The sequence below is a fragment of the Bacillus rossius genome, assembly GCF_032445375.1.
Source record: "Bacillus rossius redtenbacheri isolate Brsri chromosome 4 unlocalized genomic scaffold, Brsri_v3 Brsri_v3_scf4_2, whole genome shotgun sequence".
Taxonomy (NCBI): domain Eukaryota; kingdom Metazoa; phylum Arthropoda; class Insecta; order Phasmatodea; family Bacillidae; genus Bacillus; species Bacillus rossius.
The window spans coordinates 25,890,827-25,918,480 of record NW_026962011.1 but is presented as its reverse complement, the minus strand read 5'-3'; the positions used below and the strand labels follow the sequence as shown (position 1 = coordinate 25,918,480).

At 36.2% G+C, this 27,654-nt stretch overlaps 1 protein-coding gene across 1 annotated transcript in view; it reads left to right on the top strand.

Annotated features, from left to right (window-relative positions):
* The window catches only part of LOC134541805 (DNA-directed RNA polymerase II subunit RPB1-like), a 119,721-nt gene that overhangs the window by 24,010 nt on the left and 68,057 nt on the right, over positions 1-27,654 (top strand). The window contains exons 3-4 of the mRNA XM_063385497.1: positions 5,348-5,498; positions 8,586-8,709. Of these exons, the coding sequence (XP_063241567.1) occupies positions 5,348-5,498; positions 8,586-8,709 (275 nt within the window). The remainder of the gene's footprint in view (positions 1-5,347; positions 5,499-8,585; positions 8,710-27,654) is intronic.

Below are 27,654 nucleotides of genomic sequence, written 5' to 3'. Positions count from 1 at the left end.
TGTCTTTCAATTGTAATAATCTCTAGAGTTTGTTTTGTTTATTGCTCAGAGCAGTAGCAATGTCTCTATGTTTTGACAAAATTTTCTAATGTTTGAAAAATATACGTGATTAAGAGAAGATGATTGGTCTATGGATCGGCGGACCTTTAAAATGGAAAATTTAGGCATTGTTGGAATTTTGACGATATAATTTTGGAGAGAATAATGAAGAGGAAGGTTTTGTGTGCCATTTTTGTGGCTGGTGTGTGTGGCCGCGTCGGGCATTTCCGACGCGGAATTCAGCTATATTTTCAGCAGATATTTCACTGAATAAGTGAGCTGTTGCGCCCCTGAGCCGGGGCGAATGTTAAGGTAATATTTAATTACCGGGGCTACCTTTATCTATGGAAATATAATGTACGAAAGTTTAATGTATTTAGGCCTGAAGTTTTGTGTTCCGCGAACCACTTATATGAACTGTTTCGGCCTAGTAACTGATTGTTCCTGTTAATGCCTCTGGTTTTCGTCATGGCACAACATAATTATCTTAACTTTCACCCAGTAGTCTCGACTTAAAGATTCTTGTGTGATCCGAGGGAACTGAGTTAGTTGATTTTTAATTCACTTTAAGTATTATTATTTACCATAAATGAACTTTTGCTTTCGGTTGTGCCCAACATAACTATGTAGATAACTTATATTTTATTTTATATGAGTTATGTGTAAGCAACCTTGTTTCCCAGTGTTAATCACCTTATGTGTGTCAAACTAAGCTTTAATGTTATTGTGTTTACACTTATTCATAATTTTAATAAATAAAAGTGATAATTTTCAGTTTTATTAATATTTGAAATGGGTAACATTGGGAATAAGCCGCAATTGAAAAACCACTTATAGCAGTGGAAATATTTATGAGTAATATAGTAATATTAAAGTGTGGCGCCCGTACAAAAATAATAATAATAGTTGTCCTATTACCTATAGCAACTAAAATTTATTCATGAAATAATAGTAATTATATACAGACTAGTCATAGAAGTTATACATATATGATAGGTATAACACATGATCAGATGATTTAATTACAGAGTACAATTATAGAGTGGCTAACCCAACTTGGAGACAGTCAAACTGCGATTAATATAATTGTGGTAACGAGCAAGTAATTGTACAATGGATGTGATGTTTTCTTGGTGGTGTTTTGCAAATCAGTAGTGTTTGCAAAACTCGAAAACAACAACCATGTGATTAAATACATGACTAATATAAAAACCATCATTTTCCAAATGCCACTTTCGCTCAGTAGGACAAAACAAAAATGGTACAAGAAGAATTATTAGGAAAGGTTAATGAATCACACTTTATTGGGAGGATCCAATCCTCTCCTAAACCATCCTACCCCGTTACTGTAACTAGGTTATTATGTACACTACCTACTGACATTATTGCTTAGTTTTGGTGCTACAGATGATAGAAAGCACGTTTTTTTTGTTTTAATTTTAGGTCTACTGTGCAAGATTTCCAACATGCAACCATAAGTTGAACTACAATTCTTTATGGAGTAGTTGACCTAAGTTGTGTAGTTGTTTGTGCTAATGGCACGTTCAGAGTTAACAGAGCTTTGTACTGTGAGTGGCCTATGGATCATATTTTCTGATACACTCTGAACTGACATTGCCACTATGCTTGGTTTTTGCTGGAAAAAAAAACGCAGGGTAGTAGTTTTTTGATTTTCCCTCCCCATCTTAAAGATCAGAAAATCAATTTTGTTTTAGAACAGGTAAAGTTACAACTGCTGTTAGATCTCTAGCCAACATGGTTTTAAATTCATTTAACACTAACAACTTTATCCAAGCAAATATGCGTGAGTTGAGTAAGTCATTTGACTGTGTACCATAATATTTTAATATCCAAACTACAATTTTATTGTATATGTGTTGTTGAATTAAATTTTTTTAGGACATATATAATAGGACGAAAGCAATTTGTAGAAATATGACAAATCCTAATGCACCCTAACCTTTTTACATGTTTAAATTTTTTAATTCAAATTGCCTCAAGTTTCTTGTATTCCGTCACGTCGCGCTTATTTATATTCAAGTAAATAGCATTATTTCTTCAAAATGACAGTATGTTTAACACATACTCTAGTATTTACATTTTATAACCTTAAAACTATTTTCCGACTTTCGAGCCACCTAGCTCACAGTCAAAAACAATAACAAGCTAAATGCAAATGATTTTCGAAGGCGTTTTCCAAAATATCGAAAAAGTGTGGTTCGGAAGTATTTCAAACATAAAAATCACAGCAACGTTGCCACATTTCAAGGTGAAGAGCCATCCAACTCTCATTCTCCGGGCGGTCAAATGGCAGATGTTTATAACTAGGAAAGGGTGGATTGCCGCCGGTAAGCCACTGGGTGGGTGACAGCCGGCGGCTTGCCGGCAGTCATTCGAATGTCGTTTATAAATTCGGCCCTTAATCTTCTATTATCAGCATAGTTTTGGCAGTAAACAAGTTTTCTACAGTTTGAGGTAAAAGTACAGTGTTAATTGGTTTAAAATTCAGTTTTAAATAGTTTCTTTAGTGCACGATGTCAAGCGTCACCACAAGAGAAGCCTACGAGGGAGTCATGAAAAATTCGTTTAGTCAAATTGTCGACCCATACTTTTCGGATGTGTATTTTGTACTAAAATATGTGAGTTTAATTCACGTTATCGTTCAAACGTTAATGGTATTCTTGAATTCGTGCTTGACGTATAATCGAATATATCTTAAAATGTACTAGCCCAGAGGTACCGAGAAATGAATTTCAGTTGATCTATTTACTGATTTACCCAGGGAATAATTCAAGTACTATTCACAAAAGTAAAAGTCCTAGTGAAGAATTTATTGTAAAGCTCTACAAAGCTATGCAATTTTAATGGTAATTGTGTCTGTTATATGTGTGGTTTATGATAGCCAATGTTCATTCCTTGGACGTAAAGTCTTTCATTATTTTATTTTCACATTATGTGATATGGTGACAAGAACATTGTTATTGAATTTTCTTGCCACAAGACTTATTAAATTTATTATTAAATGTGTCTAGTTGCTAATTATTTCGTATTGCAGTGATTATTGTACCGTCTTAAGTTGTAGTTCTTAGGCTGACGCTCAGTGACGTGTACTCAAAAAATCTCACAGATAACAAATTTTCTGACATTGTTGAACTTGAACTGCAAAAAACCATGCAAAATGCACACACTTCACAATTATTCAAAAGAATTTAATATTATTGTAATATGACACACATATCGCGTCGCAAGAAAGTTACATCTTCCTACAATATACCAATGCGAACCCTAAAACTTATTAGTGCAATTCTTCAAGAAAAATTGTTGTTAAACATGTGATAGAATAATTACAAAACTTTGAATTATAGGTACACATACAAAACATATTAAGAAAGAAAAGGACGCCAGTGTCAAATGGTAGCGTGGTGGATATAACGTCCACAATTTATTCTAAATGTGTCGGTTAACACAATTTCAAGCCGTTCAGTATGGTTTTAATTTTTTGGCACAAAATAGCACTGAGTCTACAAATAACTGACCTGCCAAAATGTTTTTTTTTATTTATTAAAAATAGGTTATAGATTATTTTTGTAATTAATGCACACATTCATTTAGAATCGACCTCTACCAATTAAGTGAAATGTTTTGTATATTATTATTACATTTTCATAACGCTATGGCAATTCTCAACGTATTACTACTATTATTCTTTTTAGTATTTGCAGCTTATTTGTTGTGTTCGCCTTGCCAATTCATTATACATTTAAGTTTAATTTCTGTGGCTTTAGCTGTTATTGCCGCTGAATGAAAAGGTCGAAAATGTAGTGCTCATGGCACCATCTTCAGGTGAAATCTGACACTACCGTCCTCTACGATATATCGTATCAGTGCTGCCACCTAGGAATAAAATATGTTACTACATGAGATGCGAAGCGCACAAAACTTAAACTTTTATGCCATTGCGTATCAGAACCGTCACTCAGCCTAAATTTATTCAGCCTAAAATCGTTCAGCCTAAAAATACAACCGCTCACATAAATTAACAGCCAAGATCAGAATTTCGTTCTGCCTAAAGTCATTCAGCATAAAGTCGCTCAGCCTAAAGTCACTCAGCCTAAAGTCGTACAGCCTAAAGTCATTCAGCCTAAAATAACTCAGCCTACAGTCACACAGCCTAAAATCGTTCAGCCTAAAGTCACTCAGCCTAAAGTCGTACAGCCTAAAGTCATTCAGCCTAAAATACATCCAGCCTAAAGTAACATAGCCTATAGTCACTCAGCCTACAGTCACTCAGCCTAAAATACATCCAGCCTAATTTTAGGCTGAAAATTTTTAGGCTCTGTGACGTGTACTCGTCCTGGTTGGCTTGTTGGTTTGGTCAGTCGGAGCTGGGCCTCTGTGATTGGTTGGGGCCAGATGAGAAGAGGCCTCTGATTGGCCAGCAGCCCCTGCATTGTAATTATGCCAAATCTTTGGCTAAGACCATTGTTTGATCGTGAGCTGAGATTACTTTGACCACTAGTATATAACTAAGTTAGATGTAGCGCACCCTAAAATATAAATTTGTTTTTGTAAATGAAACAGCAATATTCTTGTAACCTACGGATATTTGGAAATTTGTACATTTACATTAAAAAAAACTGTAGCACTACAAAATAGTGTTCGCAGTAATACTGGGTTTGGATTGTTACCCTGAAATTTATGCTTTGCTTTGTCCCAGTACTTCCAGTACTTAAAAGTTATTTGTAAACAATTCCCTGAATGGCTTTCCAGTATTAACTGCGCACATTAATAAGCATTATAAAACATTGGATATACATGGTTTAAAAAAAAATATCGTGCTCAAATGAAACATAAATTAAAATATAAAACTATGCAACAATTTTGCTAATTTCGTAAGAAATACTCACTATTGTCACGAAAAGAAACAACCGTGTTTCATAAATGCAAAGATAACCATAGTAATATGGTTGTACAAAGTATAACAATATCTTTCTTGTAGTATTAACAAACAATTTCTGTTTCCAAAAAAAGGAATCTTTGTAAAAAAAAAAAAAGAACAGACTTTTTCTTCTTTTCTGTGCAGGTTCTGCTCCGCCTTCCCTGGTCGCGACTGGTGGGTTCGTGAAGAGACGAAAGAAGATGCGACCGGTGGGTTTCCAAATGCTCTGGGTAGGAGGGAAGGGGGAAGAGAGAGAGAGCGAGAATGCTGAGCTTCGCGTGTGGCGCGGGGTTGGACGGAGAAGGATCACAGAGGTCCTGGCTCCTTCGACCCAGCCACCCACACACACCTCCTTCTTCCCGCCGACAGAAAGGAACTCTCTGGGAGCGACTGCGGCGGTCCCTGGCGGCTCGCCGCTTCAGCGAAGCCGCGGATGTTTCCGAAGAACCGCGCAATCCTCGCCCCAGGGTGCCGCGCGCGACCCCCGAGAGATCCCGGCAGACAACCCGGGACACGTTTGGTGGGCGCGGGCCTTTTCCGATCCCCGGAAACCAAAACAGATTTCGTTCAGATGTCCGTTTCGCGTTTTCTCGGGAACACAAAAAAAAAAATTAAAATATACATATGAAACTTTGATGCAATGAGGTCGCGGTGGTAAGGTCGAGGAAATCATGGACATATCCTTTTTCATTTCATTTGTCAGTTGCAGGAAAAACAAGACTGACTAATAAAAAAAAAGTGATATTAAATCCGTTTTAAAGATTCCTTCTTGAACTTGAACTGGAGTTCCTTGTTTTTTCCTCGTTTGAAAGATTCGTCTTGTTGCATTCCAGGCGTGATACGATGGTACATCGACGCATACCAATGGACCGCTTTTTACAAGTTCTAAAATTCCTGTTTAATGTCCTTTTTACAGGTGGTTCACTGGCCGCTCTTTTTGCAGTTTCTCTTGTAAAAATATACTCGCTGTCCATTTCCTAAATGCACTGCCGAAATGGACAACTGCTGGATCTCGATCGTGTATTGGGAAACCGAATATTCGCCAAGCTGCTTCGTTACTATTTGATACTGGAGTATTTCTTCTTTCAAATGTTGTTCTCTATTTTCTCTGGTTATTGCGAACACAGCCACATCACTGCGATTGTTAACACATTTGCACACATATTTAATTGATTTCACTGATTTGCAGTACTCCACATTTATATGTGCTTAAATTTTTTCTTGTGAGAAGTGGATTGTATGACACCACACATTAATTATCTACTTCTATAAAATTACCTCGCACTCATATTTTGGAAATGAAACCACCATTTTCCAGGGATCGCCTTGTGTGCATAGGATATCCATCTTCTCCTGTCTGTGTTTCATGCCTTCATTCGTGCATGGTGAATTCATATTTAATATTCCACATGGACCATGAATTATGTTTTTTACAATTATATCTATTCTGGATCCCCTTCCGGATTCAGGAATTCAGCTCGAATTATTTGATCAATTTTATTTGTAAATTTTCATGTGACCAAATTAAATTGTGTGAATAAGATAATCCCCGATTCTGCAATTCAATTGAGTACACCCAGCATCTTACGGTTACAAAAATGTGATACTTTTCGATGACAATCATGAATTTCATTTATTTCTGTTGAAGAGCTCGAGCTATTATGTCATTGGCGGTCCATGGGAACTTGATCATACATCACATTTTCTTTGATCTCCGTCCATGACGAATTGCAAGTAAATGATAGGAATAAATCAGGACGACCGCATAATTTCTTACATAGGTCATAGCATCTTGTGTGTACTCGTGCATGTGTCTTGGGTACTTCCAATGTAAGTTGATGGTAAAATTACCAGTCTTCCAATGTTATTCACGTTACCGTCATTCATGAATGCCTCTTTCAAATGGATATACTCTTCTGTCCGCAATTTAGTTTGCTTCTGTCGTAAGAACATAATTAGTTCTGCCTCTATTTTTGAGTACCTATCAACTAAATACTGTTGACATAATTTACAGGAATTAGTAATATGTTATCTTTAAAATATTTGTGCAATGGGAGTGCATGACTTGATGTAAGTTTTTGGACATACACCATTGCTAAGTAATATGATTGTATTCATCGTTGTCTCTGACCATTATGCGATATGCATAAAATTATTTTCAAGTGATCTTTTTATTTATTTTTACACCTTTATTTGGTTTTATATGATTCAAATTGAAATGATATCCGTCTTCTCCTTGTATAAAAATTAACGGATATTGAAGCGCATCGTCAGAACGTGTACTCACTGTCCACAATTACAACGGCAATTAATGGGAGTTGACTCAACGCTCGTTTTCTTCACCTTGAAAAACTATTTTGTACTCATCAGATACCATTCGATCGAATGTTGTTTTGAATAAGTGAACGAATTGATTGTACCTGTTTAAAATTCTCTGCAGATTTCCAATGATTTCCCGCCGCAATTTACCTATATTGGCACAACGTTTATCGACTTCTATTTTTTCGTCGCCAATGAAATAGCGTAAAAAGGGTGGGGGAATTACTGTACTACACATACAAATATGGTGGCCGTTTGTTTACAAATGTATTCGCTGTACTTGTATTGTGCTAACTAAGATTCAAAAATGCTCGTGGTCTCCGATTGGCTGCTGTGTAGGCCTATCACACTGCAAGAACACGTCACTCTGGTCAAAGTTCCTGGAGTAACGTGGTGCTTTGAAGAACATTTTTTAGAAGTCTACTGCTTGCGATGTACTTCCATGTTGTTGTATAATGCTTTCGTTGAGTATCAAAAGTTATATTGACGTGAGACTTTAAAAATCTCCGTGCGTGGTGAAAAATTAAGCAATTAAAACATAACAAGAAATAAGGTGGAAGAAAATATGTCCTAAATATTTGAAACCGACATCATCAAAAATGTATAAAAAAAAAAAAACTACAGCAGGCGCTAGAACTGTTACTAAGTGTAATATAAGTGTCACGTAAACAGAAAAAAATATGTTACTTAATAAATTAATAAATATTTTTATAATGTGTTACAAAGTTTATAGTTAGGTCAAATTACAAATGTTATTAATTTCGTTACAGCTCGTTGTGAATATAACGAATAGTTCTCCACTCCACTTTTAGCAATTTCGACGCATATATTTAAGAAATAACATTAAGTATTAAATTTTAATACATATAGTCAGACACCACAAACACACAAACACTCCTACACACGCACGTAAATATAAATATAAATATATATATATATGTATGTGTGTGTTTGTGTGTGTTGACTTAAGTCTCCTGATCCACTGAAGTGAATAAAATAAAATTAAAATAAATAGGACGAAACAACTTCAACATGATTTCCGCAGAGTGGTTTATCACATAACTCTTTGTTCCACACAACACGTCACATTGAACAAAAAAAAAAAAGCGTGACCGTCACGCAATTATTTCGTACATGTACACCTCACAAACTATTTTTTTTGCGGTGACATCGAACTTTTGCTGTGTCAATATGTATGTTTTTTTTTTTTGAGGCAGCAGCAGCAGAAGATTATATATATATATATAAATTTTACGAGCTCAATAAGGGTTGGTGTTTTCCGGCGCAGGCGGCGCGTGCCAGCAAACAGCCCTGTTATTGGTGTCGGATCGTTACCTCCGGCCCCGCCGCCGCTGGATCGATGCGCCGGCGGCGGACCGGAGACGCGGTGACATCGACGGCTGCACGATCAAGTAAGTCACTGTCGCGGTGCGCCCCGGGTCCCTCCAGGCGGCGCGAGAGTCGATGGGGGTGCGAGGCGTGCGTGGTTCCATCGGCCGGAGAGTTGTGGCGGGGGGGTGGGTGGGCGGTTGTTAGTCCGACCTTTGAATATATATACTGTATAGAAGTCGCCAGCCCAGGTTAAAATTTCTAATACGGTTTAGAGGTAGTTGGTTAATTCACCGCCGCAATCGCCACCATCTCTGGGGCAGCGACTTGTGGCGGTCCCTAGCGGACAAGTGTCGAACTCTTCAAACACCCCTTCCCCACCCTCCCGTTGAACGACCCTTGAGCTTCAGTGAATGATGGATGGGGGGGTGCGGGGGAATGACAGCGGGCGACAGTGCTGCGCTCTAACGTGTAAATAACAACCAAAGACGATACAGGGCGTTACGGCAGCGCACTGCAGCGGCGAAGTTCCCAAGCTGCTCATCATACGCTTCTGAAAGACGTAGAGTAAATCCTATCCACTCGCGACTTCTATACAGTATATATATATTCAAAGGTCCAACTCTGACCCCCTCGTGCGTCACGATCACATCCTCGCGGGGCAGTTAACCACCGCGGCGCTGATCGCACGCGGCTGGCGCTTTCGGGAAATTACTTTCGGGCCTCGTTCACAGTTGCCACTCCTGTTTATTTACTTTAAAAAAAAAATCTGAACGGGTCAGGGGATCGCGGGAGAGGAAGTTAACGACCGTGAAATACTGGTCTCGGGAAGATAAATATCACTACATGTTTTATTTTATTTTTTATTTCTATGTCGAAGACACCCATTGAACCTCTTTTTTTTTTTTTTTTTTTTTTTTCCCCACGCGAGAATAACGACGATGGAAAACGTTTAGCCAGATTACGGGAAATAAAACCGGGTGGAACAAACGTGCTTGGACTTGAATGTTACTGAACTTCCCATTTTTTTTATTTATTGCTTGCATTCAGTGGCATGTTCTCTCTCTCTGATGCTGTTGCGCTTGTTCAGATGTGTGCTCCGGCTGGAGTTTTGGTTAGAACAGAATTGAAATACTGATATTACTTATATAAATAAATTTTTATTTTTAAAACATGTTGAAAATTTAAAAAAAAAACTGTTAATTTTAGAAAATTATTTTAATAGTGAAGACAATTTATTTAAAAATTATTCTTGTAAAGTGGAAGATTGATTTAAAACATTTCATGGACACACGCCATTGCTAGATTACACTGTGCGTCAAAGGATAACCTCAAGATTCTTCTTGTCTATTTAGCTATGAGGTTTTGTTATGACGTCGCTACAACCCAGAAACCAAGCAACTCCAGACAATGGGCGCGAAAGCCTGCGATCTTTACTATATTTATGTTATTAAATACATGAATCACATGTGTCAAAATTTGTATTAATGACGTACGTGTGAAAACCGGCATAAAAACATGGACTGTTGGAATCACATTCCTGACGCTTCTGTGTATGAGGCATGTCGGGCTGTAAGGGTACTTTCACAAGGGCGACTTTTAGTCGCAGCGACTGAGCGACGGAAAGTCGCGGCTTCAGGCGACAGTCGCTTGATTTGCACACGAGCGTCACTTTTGTCGCAGCATTAAGATGGATTTCGTAGAGTTAGCACGCCTTCCTGTGCTCCTCTTTTGGAACGCATGAGCCAAAAGAAAAGAAAAAACAAACAAAAGGACAGCAATGGGTGCATGAACTGGTAAGTCAGTGACTTTTGATAAAAAAAAACTTTCTGCCCTTCTCTTTCTTCTCTTCTACACACAGGTCATCTTAGTTGGTGATAACACTTTTTTTTTACATACATCTACCCACAACTTAGTTTTCAAATTTATTTCACTTTAACTTTCTATTGCACAATTATAGAGTTCAGGTCGTTTCTCTACATCTGAAATAGACAGTTCCGATTATACATATATTCATTGTTGAATGCCGTGTGGATGCACCAAGAGTAGGGGCAGGCATTTTTCGCATTTTTCACTTAGGATTACGAATCCTTCTAAAATAATCTCTTTGTAACATTAGCTGAGTTGATCTTCGCGTATATATATATTTTTTCATTTTAATGCAGAACGGGTCCGTACCACAGAGACCTGTCACCGCACTAAATAATTCCCTCACGAAGGCGTCTCTAGCCGAGTGGCCCGGAGCTCATACTGCATTACAGTCTTTCAACGCTGGCCAGAGGTGAGTGACAACAAACATTCGCAACGATAACAATTCACGTGTGCACACGTCGCAAATACCTACACTTATCTCGGACACGGAATTTATCGAAAAATTATTTTAAAACAAGTTCGAGTGTGATGGATGTTCGCAAATTGCATTTTCAACTACGTTTAATGACGCAAATCACACGTAGTTTCCGCACCCGCCGCAGGATTCGCTACCAAAGCAGTTAATTCGACGATCGAGTCATTCGATTTGCAGACCAAAATTTTAAACTAAGTATATTATGAAACGGCTCTTATAAACCCCAAAAAGACTTTAAAAAATACAAAACCCCGGCTTTACGCCTGATTTTCGACTAATAATTTTATTACGATACTGCTAATCGTGTTAAAATTAATTAAATAGTTAATGCTATAAAGTTGCCCTTTGACATCGTGAACTCTGGTTCGTGCTATCCGCCACAGATGGCAGCACTGTGGTTACACATTTCCGTTCCATTCACGAAATTACTCCCACTAAATGGCGTATACCGAGAGCTTAGATGTTAACTTTATTTTTATTAAGATGTTTGTATTAATTATTAATTTGATTAAAATAAAAATAAATTAATAAACATTGTTTAACCAAATTATTACTCACTTCAATATAACTGCTCCGGATATAATCAATTATTGATCAATAAATAATGATAAAATCAACAATAAATATAATACATAATATATTTTAGATTATATTAGTTATATTTATAAACTTATAATATATATTAAAATATATATTAAGTAATTATATTATATATTTTAAATACGAACACCATAAAGAAAAACTCTACTTGTAATATATTCATCCAAATATGCCAGTGGAACACGCCAATTCCCTAATACAAATATGAAATTGATAACAGGTAGCGCTGTTTATAACAAAAATGTTAGGACTGTCTCAACAACGCTCTCTACGCTGCTGGTTGAACAAAGAGGAAGGTGAGCACGCTGGTAGCAAATATAAAATTCAAGGCACTCATAGCTGACTGTATAGGGTACCTAAGTATATCTATTTTCTGAAACAAGCGCATGCGTGCACTCTCTGTCTTATTATTTCGTTCATCTATTTTTCTCCGTTCTTTTTTTTTTGTCTGGGGCCAAATCATCCCACAAAGAGGAGAGCCAAAACGAACCCATTAATGAATATAGCATTATGCTTTCTTTATATATCTTTGGCCAAGTACCTATTCTCTGTCCTTTTCGTGACAGAAACATTTCAAAACAATGTTTCACGAAATCATTGCATTAAATTTGGTCTTGAAATTTTACTCTCATCGCGCCCAAAGAAGTTTCTCTTCAAGATGTAATATAATTTTTACTAATTTGATTATTTGAAACTAAGCTAACCTTCTATCTTTAATTATTGAACTTAGTATCACCTAGTCGAGAAAAATTAAACGAGAATTTTATTTAGGTATGCGACAAACCTAACCTAAATCCGAAGTTGCACGATCACGGGTTATTCGTTATTCGTGCGTCTGAAGGCTCGTATACAACAGTCCAAACCTGTGAGCGGTCCGTGTCCTTATCCTAATGTGAATGACGTCACATTTTCACACGGAAAACTGCCATATCTACAATTTGGATGTCCGATTTCTAAAGTAGTCACTAGAGATTATTAAATATATAGCATCAAAATGATTGTTTTCCGATTGTTTTTTTTTATTGTTTTCATGCATTGTAAACGAGTGCGCAGCTAAGTTTTAGATATTCATTTAGCTTGTGAATTGTATGGGAGTTAAGTAATATTTATTCTGTAAGGCATAAAAAAAATCTTAATAAATTAATTCCAAACACACTGCAAAAATGAATTCATGTTTTCGGCATTTGGGAAGCGCCAGTCGCAAACTGATCGATATTTTGTCTCGGTCTTCTGGGCTTCCTACCACACCCATCAGTTCTTTCCTGTTTACCTTTTTTTTTTGAAACGGGAACAGGAAACAGCAAATATCACGAGTGTTATTCTTCTTATATGCTACCAAAAAAACACAGATCGCGACAAAAAGTTCATGTTTACCAATGTATTTTGACCAGGGAGATTTAGACCACTGCCTACACCACCCATGGCGTCAGAGGGTCACGCCGACCAATCAGCGGTCAGTGTACGTCGGACACGATTTAGGACGTTGCAATATTAGACGGGCCTTGACTTGGGCTTAGTGAACATTAAGCTTCCAGTTTTGTTTTCAGGCTTGTAGCCTATTATCTTTGAAAGATTTGTGCAATGGGAGTGCATGACTTGATGTAAGTTTTTGGACATAGATACGCCATTGCTAAGAACCTTTTCTGTAGAAGAAAACTAAAAAAATAAAATAAAAAAAATAAAAAAGTGTTTTTTTTGTCTTTTGTGTATTTTTATTTATTTATTTTATTTTTTAGTTTTCTTCTACAGAAAAAGTGCTTAGCAATAGCGTATGTCCAAAAACTTACATCAAGTTTCACGCATGTAGTTGAGGGATTATAACCTGTAGGCTGGAGGGGGAAATAAAATCGATTGATCGAGCCCGCAGTTGACCTCGAAAAAAAAAAAAACGTAGCGGCACGCGTGTCTCGCGGGTACGTAACGAATCACCGCGCGATGATGCGGCTCTGGGACCAATGCGGATGGGGCATTTACGAGGTGCGCGGAAGGGACATATACCGGTTTTATCGACGTCGCGTACGAGTCCATTTGCACTTTTAGTGTCGCTGGAAGGGGTCGTCATGACGTATTCTCGAAAAAAAAAAAAAAAAAAAAAAAAAAAACCACCGTGGGTTGAAAAACGGGACCGCGAGGAAAGCCTATAGGGGAACATCTCTCCTCTCCCGTTTATATTACTTTCTATCCGCGCGACGAACGCGCGAGTGCCGCAGGCGAGTAAAAAAGTGTCGCCGTTGTTAGAGATATGAACGTCCCGACCAGCTCTACAACCTTCCCCCTCCTAGTCCTGCGGTAATAACAGAGGTTTTTACAACCCGACTTGCGTTTTTACCGACCGCGCCGGTAAAAATGAATTCAGTTTTTTTTCCCCCGCACGTTATCACTGTTCATGCGCGATGAATTAAGTTTGTTTTTTCGACGCGCGAGAACATCAAAAACCAAGTCCCGTTCTTTTGATATTTTTTTTATATGACCAAGTAAAAGAGCGAAAATTCAGTGGATTTAAAACACCTTAAAGTTTTCGAGTAGAAACCAAAGAACTCATTAAGTCATGGAGGAGTGAAGCTAGGTTTCCTCTCTTCACGGTTACGTACACAGAAAGGTTGAAGGTCACATGTTCTGGGTTATGACCAGGGCTTGATCATGATGGCTCTAAACTACCAGTCTACTATCTCCGTACCTACACATCGGACTTGAAATATCTCCCGTGTAGTATCTTTGCAACATAATGTCAACACAAGCGATAAAATTCCTGTCACGCAATTGAAATTTCACTTCCGAATCCTTCCAATAATATTGGTCAAATAATGTTGGAGAGTTATGACGACACAGAAAAATGCCACTGGCGCAGACATGCTTTTTTGAAAAATTGAAAGCCACATTTCTTCTAATTTTGTAATTTAAACGTTATTTGGACGGGGTCTTTTAAGTGATAAAAAAAGCATCACATTTTTTGGGGGTTCAAAGTAGGACATGTTGGATCACAAAATTGCGCACCTCTCACTTAAAGGTACTCATGCAAATGTAAGAAAACATTTTTCAAGCACAGCACTAAATTTCTGTGCCTATAAAAATAAAAACTATTGGAATATAAATATCGAACTAACTGATATATTGCGCAAACTGATAGGAAAACACCAGGAGAGGGAAAATATCGTTCATAAATAAATATTAAAAAAAAGTTATTTTGACCTAAATCTTTAAAGTGAACTAGTATTTGTTATATGAAAAGAGATATACATGGTTCGACTGCTTTTTTTAACTACAATATTTAATTAGTTGGACAGGAGTTGAATAGCAAAAGTTTTTTTTTTTGAATCTACAATTAAAAACGTTTCTATAAAAAATACGTCTTTTAAAATTAACATAGGGTCTATATCTATTCCTGACGTAGAACCACCTATTTATAGAACGGTTTATTTTTTCAGGAATACTCTCGCAAGGAAAAAAAAAAAAAAAAGACAGCTTCACTACATAATAATTTCATGACGTCTTTCAGTGGGAGGCAAACTGATTGGTCGACAGCTCGTGCATAATCCTGCCGACCTGCCGCGGGCCTCGTGCGTAGGCACGCTCGCGTAAAGACGCCCGTAAAGGTTTTATTATTTTCAGCCGCGCTGTTTCCGTTCGCCAGGATCGATGGGGGAGCGGCGCGGCGAGAAAATAAATATTTATTTCCGCCCCCAGAGACGTTGGAGACTCCGATTATTATTTTCCGCGAGAGCGAACGGCGAGTTTCCGCCGTGGGCACGGGAGGGCCTCCGCGGGGAAAGACGTCATCGTGTTCTCTCCCCTCCTTCCACCCCCCACCCCACCAGCAACGAGACCGCTGGCTGTCAATCTCGATTACCTACGGCGATCGTGCAGGCACACGTGACTGTCGAGAACTCGTTCGGTTGGCCACTGGCTTTCCCCTCCACTGCTAAGCGCAAGCAGGCAAAGAAGGTCTTCTTTGCACCCCCTCCTTCACCGTCGATATCCAACTCCTGCACGACAGCTAAACACTCATTAGACTGCAATACGTTACACTCGCTCCAGCGATGTCTCTTCGCTGTTTGACGGCCGTCTTAATTTAAGAAAAATGTCCCAGTTTCAATAGTACATTATAACCGTTTTATATGGACTATTTAAATGGAAGTTAAACTAACTTAGTTTTCCTTACAAATGTTCTATATGTGCACTTTTCAATATGTGCACACATCAAACCTAAAGCCCAGTTCTTCCCACGCTTTGGATAACAAGTCCGGAGTAACGGAAGCAATAATTAGCTTCTTCAATTCTGTGTCTCAAACTCTGGGGGAAAAAAAATAGGTATAGTGGCGGAGCAAAGACACGATATTTTATAAAACCCCAAAGGAACAACTCACGTGGCTTTATGTCAGGTGAACGCAGAGGCCAGCGAATAAAGAGCTCTATCTTCTTGACCAGTCCAACGATCACGGATTTCGACGTTCAACCACTCTCGTACAAACAAATTCCAATGGGGAGGGCTAAAATTACAGACTCACTCTTAGCAAATTGCATAACACAAAACACTTTGCGCTCATCTTGCGTAGGTGGCGCTGCAAGCGAGAAAACGACAAAGCTGTACTCGCGCATGTGCTTATCTAGAACTGTGTGCTGCCATAAAATTATTTATTTTAAATAATTTTTTAGGAGTGATATTATTTGTTCCCTTTTATTTTTAGACGTGGTAGAACAATGTGGTTTTCAAAGAAGGATTAATATTCGATAAGTTAAAATGCTTGGCTTTGTTGACCATTATTTCTTTACAACAATCTATATATCTTTCCTCCAACTGACTTGGAATCGATAGGTCAACAGTTCGTTTCTACAGTTTTACTGACTCAGACGATGCCAATTCACTCCTATGAGTTACCGGGGACTCGAACCAATAACTCCTCTCACCGAAATATGGCTTGGATCCCACGGCGCAAAGATGGCTAGCACTCAATCACCACGGCCCCTTGTTTTAAATAGCAACGCGGATAAACAATATTGTAAGATCGTGTCACAGAACTCCTTTCTGGTCGTAGTTAGATTTCATGTGAGCTGAGTATCTGCCTGAATACCTTTTCAATCCTGAACGGAATCTAAATTAATTATTTCTTTGTACCTATGAAGATATTGCGTATTGCATTCGATCATTGAGCAGCAAGATGTTTAAGAATCTTAGTCGCAAGCAGTGTATGTACAATATCTTCTGTAGCTGTTTCTACTGCCATAGTTTGACCCTTTGTGCCACGCAAGCACGTTCTTTAAATATATAATCATCGTGACGACAAATACACGTTCCACGAATAATATAAGGTTTTAATTATCAATAATAGCCAATTTCGTCAGTGAGAAGTTCGCAAAACTAGATTCGCAAGTAGAAAAGAATTCCCATAAGTATTTGTGAGCTTCTATGTAATGCAAACAATAACCAAAATTAAGTTACTTCCGAGAAAATTATATAGAAAGATTCTTTTAGTATAAAGAAAGTTATGCCTTTTCTCACTGTAATGTTGTTTTATAAACAATAAATTTATGCGTTAATTTACATTGCCACTCTCTCATTTGGAATAATTATGTACCGACTGACATTTTATGTTTTTACGAAACAATGAAGAACTTTCACACAGTATTTTTAATGATACATAGCACACCTTTCTCCAATAAGAATAACTTATTAGTTTTGATTGAAAATATAATTTACTCTACTACTATCAAACCAGTATTTATTTCTAATGACGAGAATAATTTCTAACCTCAAGCGGTTACTAAATTACCAAATTGAGGCATTATTTTAACTTCGATCAAATCAATGGCCCTACAAAGAATTTGCACGAATAAAGAAGTCTTTTTTTCTGACGGCTGTTTTCAAAACATTATTTAATTAATGGAATTCTCTGAAAAATAAATTGTTGAAAATTTTTGTTTGGAAAAAAATTATATGATGAAATGATAAATCGGCTTTTAAACTGCCCAGGCCTTTTGCCTGTGTGACGTCATTATTTTAATTCACGATCATTCATCGACTCTTTTTAAAAGGACCAGGAATAGTAATGGTTTGAAAAAGAACTGCAAGCAATTTCTAAATCTATGATCACGTGTAGGTACTACCGAATTCCACTAGCAGGAAATATTGCAACATGTCGTTTGAAACATTGAAAACCGAACTTAAGCTTCACAGAAATTAGTAACCTTTTTAAGGAAAGATAATGCTCACTTAACTCGTCACATAGTAAAATTAGCTTCCTAATTTCAATCACATCGTTCACAAAACAACGATTTGGTTAGTACGATTTATAGTCACATTGTTTTAAAATGCATGTTTGTCTTTAGTTATGCTCTTAACTGGCACTTAACAATAGCGATGCTTACGAAATAAACGTCTAGCTTGACTTTGTCTGAGTTATGGCGTAAACTGATAAAGCTTTTCTCTGTCACGCAAATATTAATTTCAAGTATAAATAACTTTTAATTATGGTCTTAATGCAACTAACGTCGTACATTTTGTTCCAAAGGAAAAAAAAAATTTGTTTCAGTTGAATCCATCACATCTGCATGTTGTCTATTGTAAGATACTTCATATAAGGATGAGGATTGCCTATAAATTAAAAAAAATACATTTGAAAATTTTGATTCATTTCACACTTATTTATTTTAACTTCTTTAGAAAAGCATTTTCTGACTGAATAATTCAACGACGTAATTTTGGTAAAATAAAAAAGTCATCGGACAATAATTGGTTTGGAAAAGAATGATATAGTTAAATAGAAGTTTGTTTTTGAAATCCATATATTTATGATTTGGAAGAAGTAGGCAGTAACCTGCGAAAGGTGCGAAAGTTTCCAAGAGCAAATATTACTTTTTAATTTTTTTCCGTATAGCTGCGAAAGTTTTTCATGTAGTAAGTGAAGCGCAACGTGCAGAAAGGTCTACCTAATTTACGGGTTTTAGGAAACTCATCACGAAACTTAAATCTCTTTACGTGATAAAAAATAAAACTGGAATCCGTTGCTTGAAGACAAATTATGTTCACAATTTTTTTTTCTCCCAGACAATATGTAAGGCGTATTTATGTGTCCATCAGCACAAATATAATCAGTTTCTTCCTTTTCATATCTCTCTTTAATCATTATTTCTCAGTTACACACTCATTTTTCCTCAGAAAAATAATTACTTATATAATAAAATTTACCCATGAGAATTGCCACATTATATATTTATCCAGATAAAATAATGCAGTATTAATTTTACATACCCAGTGAGGAAAAAAAAACGTTTAGTTGCCGCTTCATAATATTTTTTCACTAAATTTTCTGGTGACAGCAAACAAGTCTTTTATTTAAATAAAACCATTAATTTGTAACAGCAGAATAATTCTGTCACTAAGAATCCAATATGTGAAAACTGCAAAATTATTTTCCTGTCACTACAAAATATTGGTAGGGTTTCTATTTAAAAAAATTGACCCTGACAAAACACTTTAAACTTCCGACTAAAATTGGCCTCTTTAATTACTTAGTCATGTAGGTAAAATTATTACATAAAAAAAAATTAACCCACCTCTTTTGCTTGCGTGCTAATTTTAAATAGGAGACTGAGAAACGTATTCATAGTGGCCGAGTGAAGTCGATTATTTGTCACAAATATTGCTACGTAATGAAATTATTAGCATTAGGTGCACAATAGTAGTATTATTGCAGCGCTCCGAGTGCATGCTTCGAGCGCACGTGTGAGGCGCAGGTCAATGACAGACCACAATTTTTGACTTCGGAGACTTTGACCTTTTATTCTCATTTTTTACCGGTAAAAGACTCAAAATTCTTCAGTGTAACCAATAATTTCCATTTCACAGTTTCATATTTAGAATCTACAAATCAATAGTGATAAGAGGGTCCTAAGCAACAATGACGACCCTAATAACTATTTGTTTAACTGCATCTTAGATTTTTTCTTGAGGCCTCGTCTGTGAAAACGATTATGTGCTCGATGTTTCGGCAATACTGGTTGCAGCATCTGCAAGGACTGTTAGCAACCAGATGGTTGCAGCAGAACATTCTAAAAAGAAAAAAAAAACGTTCAGGTGCATCAACGTTTTCACAGACTTGGCCTCAAACCAAAAGATAAGAGGTTAGCTAACGGCTCTAGCCATGAAAGCATATACGATCTCTTTGGTTGGTGCCTTCCCGTCTACCTAGACTCTAACCTGCGAGCAAACCATCAGAAGAAGAAGGACAGGATCGATTTAAAAATTTCTGCTTATGATATCTGAGTTGCTTCTTTTTTGTTTTTGTTTTTGAAAAGCACGCAAGATGATAAATAAAAAAAAAAGTGAGCGATTATTTCAGTACTCGCCTCAGATGTGTAACAACTAACCACGTTAACGAAAAAAATTATATGTGTTCTAATGTTCCAATACACTTATAATTAGAATCTCAGACATGAAATTTAAGGTAGATTTCTTTAAAATCATGCGATAATGTAGGAAAATTGTATTTTCAACTACATATCTTGACGTATTTCAACACACGCCGCTAGAATTCACTGCAGGAGCAGCTACGTCGGCTACTGAATCATTTAAATTGCAGATTGAAAGTTTGAACTTTATGATAAAACGGCTCCGATAAAACGAAAAAAAAAAACCCTCTTGAAGAAAATACTAAACCCTAGATTTGGACCTGATTTTAACACAGTTTTTTTAAATTAAAACACAACCCATCTTGTTAGAATTTATTAAACAGTTAATACTATAAAGTTTCCCTTTGTCTTTGTGAACTTTGGTTGGCAGCACCGTAGTTACACATTTTCGTTCCATTTACGAAATTAATCCTACCAAATGCCGTATACCGACAGCTAAGAAGTTACACATCAAAAATTGCAATGGAGCATTAATCGATAATTCTTACTTAAGATTGCATTTAATAATTTTTTTTCGCTATTTGCTTTGTTTATGTATAAATATTAGTGAGATGAAATTATAGGAGGAATTCTTTGTGAGTCACAAAGTTGTGAAAACATAGAAAATTAACTGCACGCGAGTGATTATACGACGTAATTAGTCAGGCAAAAATTTTGCTGACAAATTATATTCTTGACTACATATCGCATTTATGTGAGGACAACATATGCTACAGAACACAACATGCATTGTTTATGTAGTAGAACATATGTCAGAACAAAATTAGATAAAATAATAAATAATAGCTTGAAGAAGCATTGTATCGAGATAGCAGGTGAAGCCAAGCTTTAAATAGTTGCTCAATGCCTTTCCATTCAGTCCGCTTAGGCGATACTGCATCAGTGTAATTTCTGTCTCACATACACAAACACAACACTAGCTAGGAAATCTCTTCAACTATCCACTTAAGGCTGTTGGATGGTCGGGCGCTGGCATCTTGCCAGTATAGGAAAATCAATGTTAACTAAATTACATTTTATGTAGGCACTAAATAATATAAAAAGGTGAAATAAAAACCAAAACGCAGATAATGCAGATATACACTTGCGTTAATACCCAATTTTTTAATAACATTTTCACATAGTTTTTAAATGACTTGTTCATTTTTCAATACTCTATTTTAAACAGGCTGCCCGTTTTATATATAAAATGAATATTAAGGCATATTCTGCAAATTATTTAAATCAAAAAAGTTTCAGACCGCATGTCTCTATCTGTAATAGGAAAGCTATAATATTATATTTGTTGTATTGAAATAATTTGGCAGGGGCAAATATCTCAGATGAGCGATGGCTAGCTTGGTGAGGGGCAGGAAGGGAGGCAAGCTGTCAGGTAGCTGCCTTGGTGCCTGGAGGAAGGGGGGTGGTACTAATCCCTTCCTGGAGCTGTTTACAGTTTGTAGGTCGTGACTCACCACAGCATCGAAACTCTGGTATATTTTCCCCCCTTCGTTCTTGACAAGTTGACTTGACTCAGTTTGAATCCTAGACCCTAAAACAGATTTCGCGAACTGGTATACCATATCACCTCAGTGTGGGCCACCAAATTATAAGTGTATATTACCATGTTACTGACGATGCAAATAAATTTATGTAATTTACTATGTGTGCAATTTGTGTGACACTGATTATAAACCAGTTATAATGAATAGCCAAAGTTATTACAACTTCAGCATAACATTCGTTAACTGCTTTATTTACACATCGCGGACTTAAAATGGATTGAAAACATGTATCATTAATAATATATATGGTAAACAAAATGTTAAATATCTGAAAACAAATTATATAGTCATATCTTTTAACTAGGGACCGATAAAGTAGGATATTTTTTCCAAACTTAAATATAGTAAGTAGTATTCATTAAAATACCTCTAACGAATTCGTATACTTATTTGGAAATGAAATATTTATTATATTTAGCAGATTAAGTGTGATTACGTGTGCAATCTCGGCGAGTGAGCATACATACAAATAAAAAAATTGCTTACAAACCGTTAGTACATTGGGCCTGCGTGTTATCTGACAACATATACATAACTGTTATTGTAGGGTCAGTGAGAAAACTATTTTGCAATGTTTGAATGATTTCACCTTAATTGCGCAAAGCAAGTATTGTTGGTAAATCAGCCAGAAAACTACGTAATTATTTATTACGCTCAGTTGCGTTCATATTTAAAAAAAGGAGGAAAAAAGTATACCAATACGGAATTAAACATTAAACGTATATGTTTCATTGCTCCAGTTGTCTGTATATTATAAATATATATATTAATATACGATAACTTACATTGCTGTAAATATTTTGCAGCATTGCGAAGAGTGTAGAATTATAGTGTACAGTAAAATGTAGGACCGGGACCATATGTGCGTCGCATCGTTCTTTATTTCGGCAATATAAGTTTACGCTACTGAATACACACATGCCTACATTATATACATACATTAGCATAATATATATGTGAGGACATAGAACAAGTTTTAGTTATATAATTTATATGCGAGTTATATTTGAATTAATGTTGCATTTACTTCACGAAACTAATCACAAACATTATTATTATTAAAATAAGTGAATATCTAATCAGACAAAAGTTATTAAACTATACAAATAATACGTTCTTTGAATGTTTGATGCAATGGTAAATCTTGATTCAGTGAAGTCTTTTGGACATACGCCATAGAAATAATAAAACAACTCACTTAAACTTTAATTTATATTTCTTAATCTAAAAATAATAGTGCTTACCCAATTTATAGTAGGCCAATATATAGATGAAATTATTATATTTGAATTCTTTTGGTTAATCACAATTAACAGCCATTATTCTGATGAATTGCAAGTCCCGTGTATGTTTCAGTTGCACTCATAACACAATTCATCTTCATATTAAAAATATGGATTATTTTACAGGTTTACTGATCGACGAAGTCAGAATAAGTAGAGAATTTTGGTTCAGTAAAATGCTTCCAAAACTTCAGACATTTTACAAGGAGTGTCTTCTGCCTGAAATAATAGATTCGCGGAGAGCTCGAGGGCTGAGCATTAAAGATAAGCCATACATTCAAGATGCAAAGAAGAAACTGCAGCTTGACAAACATAAAACAAGAACAAAAAGTAATTGATGTGATTTGGGAGGTAATGTGTAGCTTATATGCGTGTACTTTATGTACAGATATGTAGGCCTATTGTAGATATTGTAGGTATGTTTGTTTTTGAATGCCTAAAAAAGGTTATCAACCGATAAAGTAACTAATAACGCAATTTAAAAGCCTGCGTGTTTCTCTCTCACACTCCTTTTTACATCGCACATTCTCTGATCAGCTTCTGTAAAAAAAAATTTTGTGAAAATCAATTTTCAACATGTTTTTGTGGCTTGTTGCTGAATTAATAATAACTACACAATAACGTAATGACTTCTAAATCACATATAAAAAAAATAATTTATTTGCTTTTATAAATTATAAGTAGATTTCTTCAGACTTTGCCGACTTCGGAATAACGATTACTAGGTACAAAGATTTGTCTTAGGTCGTGCAAGTGTTTCAGATTATGCCTGTGGTAAGAGAAAGGATTTATGTTTCTTGCAGGAATGAACAGTAATTTTTTTTAACAGAAAAATTAATGAAAAAATTATTAAAAATTACTTTATTACACTCTGTAATTCGTTGGCATATTTAATTTTGTTTCGAAGGCATAAGAATTTCACCGAAAGGGAAATTTACTAGCGAAGAAATTTCTTGCTCATTATGATGACCTTCGAAACAGTTTTGAAGTATGCTCGTATAATAAATGTGTGTATCTACAATATCAGTATAAATGCAAATTTAATAGAATTACATAATTATATTTATTTATATATTTGTGTAATTATAATCATGATAAAAGGTTAAAATAATATTGCAAAGATTATATGTATGCTGTATACTGTACACTTTATTCAGCTTGCAAATTATTTTTTTTACTCTCCTGAACCATACAATGATAACACAGTTGCCCATATTTATTATTATTTTTTTAAAATTAACCGTGCTATTGCATAATCGCAATTCCGTCCGTATAAAATTTTAGGTCAGCTCATTTCTGAATAAATTATTGTATTAAATATTTAAAACTGTTTTTCACGAGACAAAAAAAATCCTCACTTAATTAGTGTATTTTCACTAATTTAATACACTCATTATTGGATTAACAGAAGTCTCATTTGTCACGTAAAGTTAGAAAACAATGTTTTTCCAAATTCAAATAGCAAATTATAACACGAACAATGCCGTTTTAATAGTAGGATATTGATATGTAGCTCGCTCGTCGTAAGTCTTCAAGAAAGTTAGTGCGTCTCTGCCCATTTGTATCCTTCCCCACGTTCAAGTACACATATACAACAAGATGTAACCAAACCAACTACGTTGTCATTAACTTGACTGTGGATTAAAGGAAGGCTTCATTGTTCAATGTCTTCACTTCAAATTCAAATCGAAATTTCGGAAGTTAATTGCCTATAATGTGCAATAAAACGTAAACGACATCAACTATTCAAGTATATATATTTGGGGACTAGTTAAGTACTGATCTTTACTTTTATTCTTAAACGACACTTACACACGCTTATTATTTACAGTTAGGCTTACGAAAAATATCTGGATGACCAGTTATGAAAAAATATAGTAAATAATATAACATTTACAGCACAGTACGTACGTGCTCATCTAAATTGACGTTTGGTGGGAGTTTGTACGAAGTAGAGTTTGGTTCAGGTACAGAAAATTAAGGATCTTTTAGTCATCTCTGCTAGTGTCAGAAGGATCATTACAGTGGTGAAATACGTTTCGCTGTAGAAGACTCGCCAGCTTGCGGAGGGTGGGGTCATGGGTTCGAGTTTCTCGTGCGACATGCATGAGCGTGGTGGGAGTGTTTAATGTCAGGTTGTTGTTTGATTACTAAGTCATCCTCATTCCCTCTACAAAGTCAGCCTACGGACTAAACAAATAGGGGAAGTGTTTGAATATTTATTAACACAAACGATTATTTCACCAGTAATAACTTATAAAAATCCAGTGGTGGAATATTCACTCACGCTTTACATACCACGTGGAAATTTCAGCCTTTGTGGTATATCTGCTTCTGGTTTAGATATTTTTTCAGGCTAATGATGTATAATTCCGCCAAACGTTAACAATAGTATTGCCATGCAGGAAATGCCATGTGACTACCACAAGAAAATGCTTTCAATCGGAAGATGCAAAATACGCATCAAAGTAGATCTAACAAAAACGTTGAAGTTACATTGCGGCACCTATAAACAACTGTAATACCACAGTCGTGCGACATATTTACAATTAAAGTCAAATAAAATTCAAATTTTTTTTCAATAATTTCTTGTTGTGTATTACACCAAATATTACATAATTATATGTGGTAATTTAGTATTGACATACTTTAATGCCACATTAATTACTTTTAATCTCACAGACGCTGGAAATTTGACATGTATTGCATTTTTTTAAAAGTACAAGTACAGTATTATAGTGATCACGGAAGCGCCTTAGATAGAGAACTGCAGTATGATTGGTCAAATGCGAACGATGCTAAAAAACCAGACAGGAAATTAGGTGATAAATCCATACCACCTGCGTGGCATAAAAACTGATAAAGTGGATATCACACAACTTAGTAAGACATATGGAATTAATTATGCCACAAAGCAAAAAAACGTAGGTATATCTTACTCGAGGCAACTACATTATGCATATAAATTGAATGGCTACCGAAAGAAAAACACAACTAATTTAATAAACTTTTAATGTAGGCAATTTTATTTTGGTTTGGCATAAACGAAAAAACTGCTAATTAAAAAGTTCAATTAGCGTGCCTTAAAAACGACGCTTTTATTATAAGCAACTGTGATGCATTTATAAGTAGAATACAAATGTGTACTCCACGTGACTGAAAGCTTCCCGACTACGCACAGGGATCAAGCCTTGATTCTGCGTTCAAACAATAACTTGTTTTTGTCAGAGATATACACGGAGACATACTCAGTAATTCTAGAAATATCGAAGGTGAATTGTAGATACGCGTAGATATAGGCCCTACATAAATTAATACACGTATGCGTTGCCTTCCAATACTATTTATGATTTCTTTTACTGCAACATCGGCAGGCAGACTATGTAGGGCCTAAATGTCGCTGCGCGAACTTTCGGTGTTATTTTGAAAAGACCTTCTAGTTTCAAATGATGTCGCACATAGAATGTGTACGACGCCTTTTACAGGCATGTTCAACGGAGATGTATATCAAACAAGCAAGAGAAAATAAACACATATGGCACTGTGAAAACTTAATTATATGTACCACTTTGCAGAGTTCCCAATATCAAAGTATTTATTTTTAAATTCTGTGTAGCATTTTGATATCTATAACTTATTGAATTAAATTATTGAATTCACAAATTGTTTTTCCTGAGCTCCCCATAACACCTCGACTCGCCCCAGGACAAGCAGCATGAGATGCTTCCTTTCCTCTTTTCAAACAAGGGATTACGATAATCCCCATTAGTGAAGCACCCAGCTGTGTTGACGAGGGTCGACAAGGTGTGTCATTACCCTGGAGGGACAAAGGTGGATTGAACGGCCAAATTCGCCTGAAAATTCAGAAGATGCTACTTTTCATACATCCGTGCATTTAGATAGGCAATTTTTCATATTTTACTGGAGTTCTTGGCAACCAGTCAACGGCCTTAAACCGTAAACGTCTAGCAGTAGTTGGCATCATCATAAACCCGTAATTAATTCCGTTCGGCTTTGCCTGCACATCGTGGATTTATTCGCAACACATCATGGCGACGACCATCAGTGACAAATGAAACGCGAAAATAACCCAAAAAACTCACTAGAATGTAAACAAATGGGATGTGGCTGTGTCATGGACACGGCCGTGCATTGTACGTGAATACGTGTACGTAACAGGTAATATTTTCTCTACAAAATATAAAATAGACTATTTTATTTAGGTTATAATCATGTTTGAACACTAAGAAGTCTCGTTAGGCCGACATTATGTATTTTTATTTTTTTTTATTTTAACACCATATATATTTACTCTATTTGACACTAATGTTTTATATATGTAATCGATATATTTTGACGAGAGGTGACGATTGAAACTAAAACGAACGTCGTAGCTTCTCCGAGTCAAAATTTATACTAAATGGAACTCTAGAAACGCAACAAAATGACTTCAAAATGGCGGAGCTTCCCCCTCCAACGCGCGCGATGCGTCTCAGTCCTCACTTAGCGTAACGAATTCGTTGATCCTTTAGCTATCCAGTGGTGTAATTAAATTTTGGATAGAGATTATAGATATGTAGCTGCAACACCAAACTGTAGCCTCCTATTTTGTTATCATTCGTTTTTTCAATTGCCTCCCACCATGGAAGCAATTTGAAAGACGTATTCACGTCCAAAGGTATACTCGCGCCAGCGCAGCAGTTTCTCCGCTATGATTGGCCGCCGCCTGCAAGCAAATCCATTTCCTTATCTGGCGTCTGTTTCTGCACAGAATGGATGTGGATGGCGTGCAAACAAGGGGGGATGCAGCTGAAAGAATGTAGCGGTCGGGTCCGCTACCACCAACTT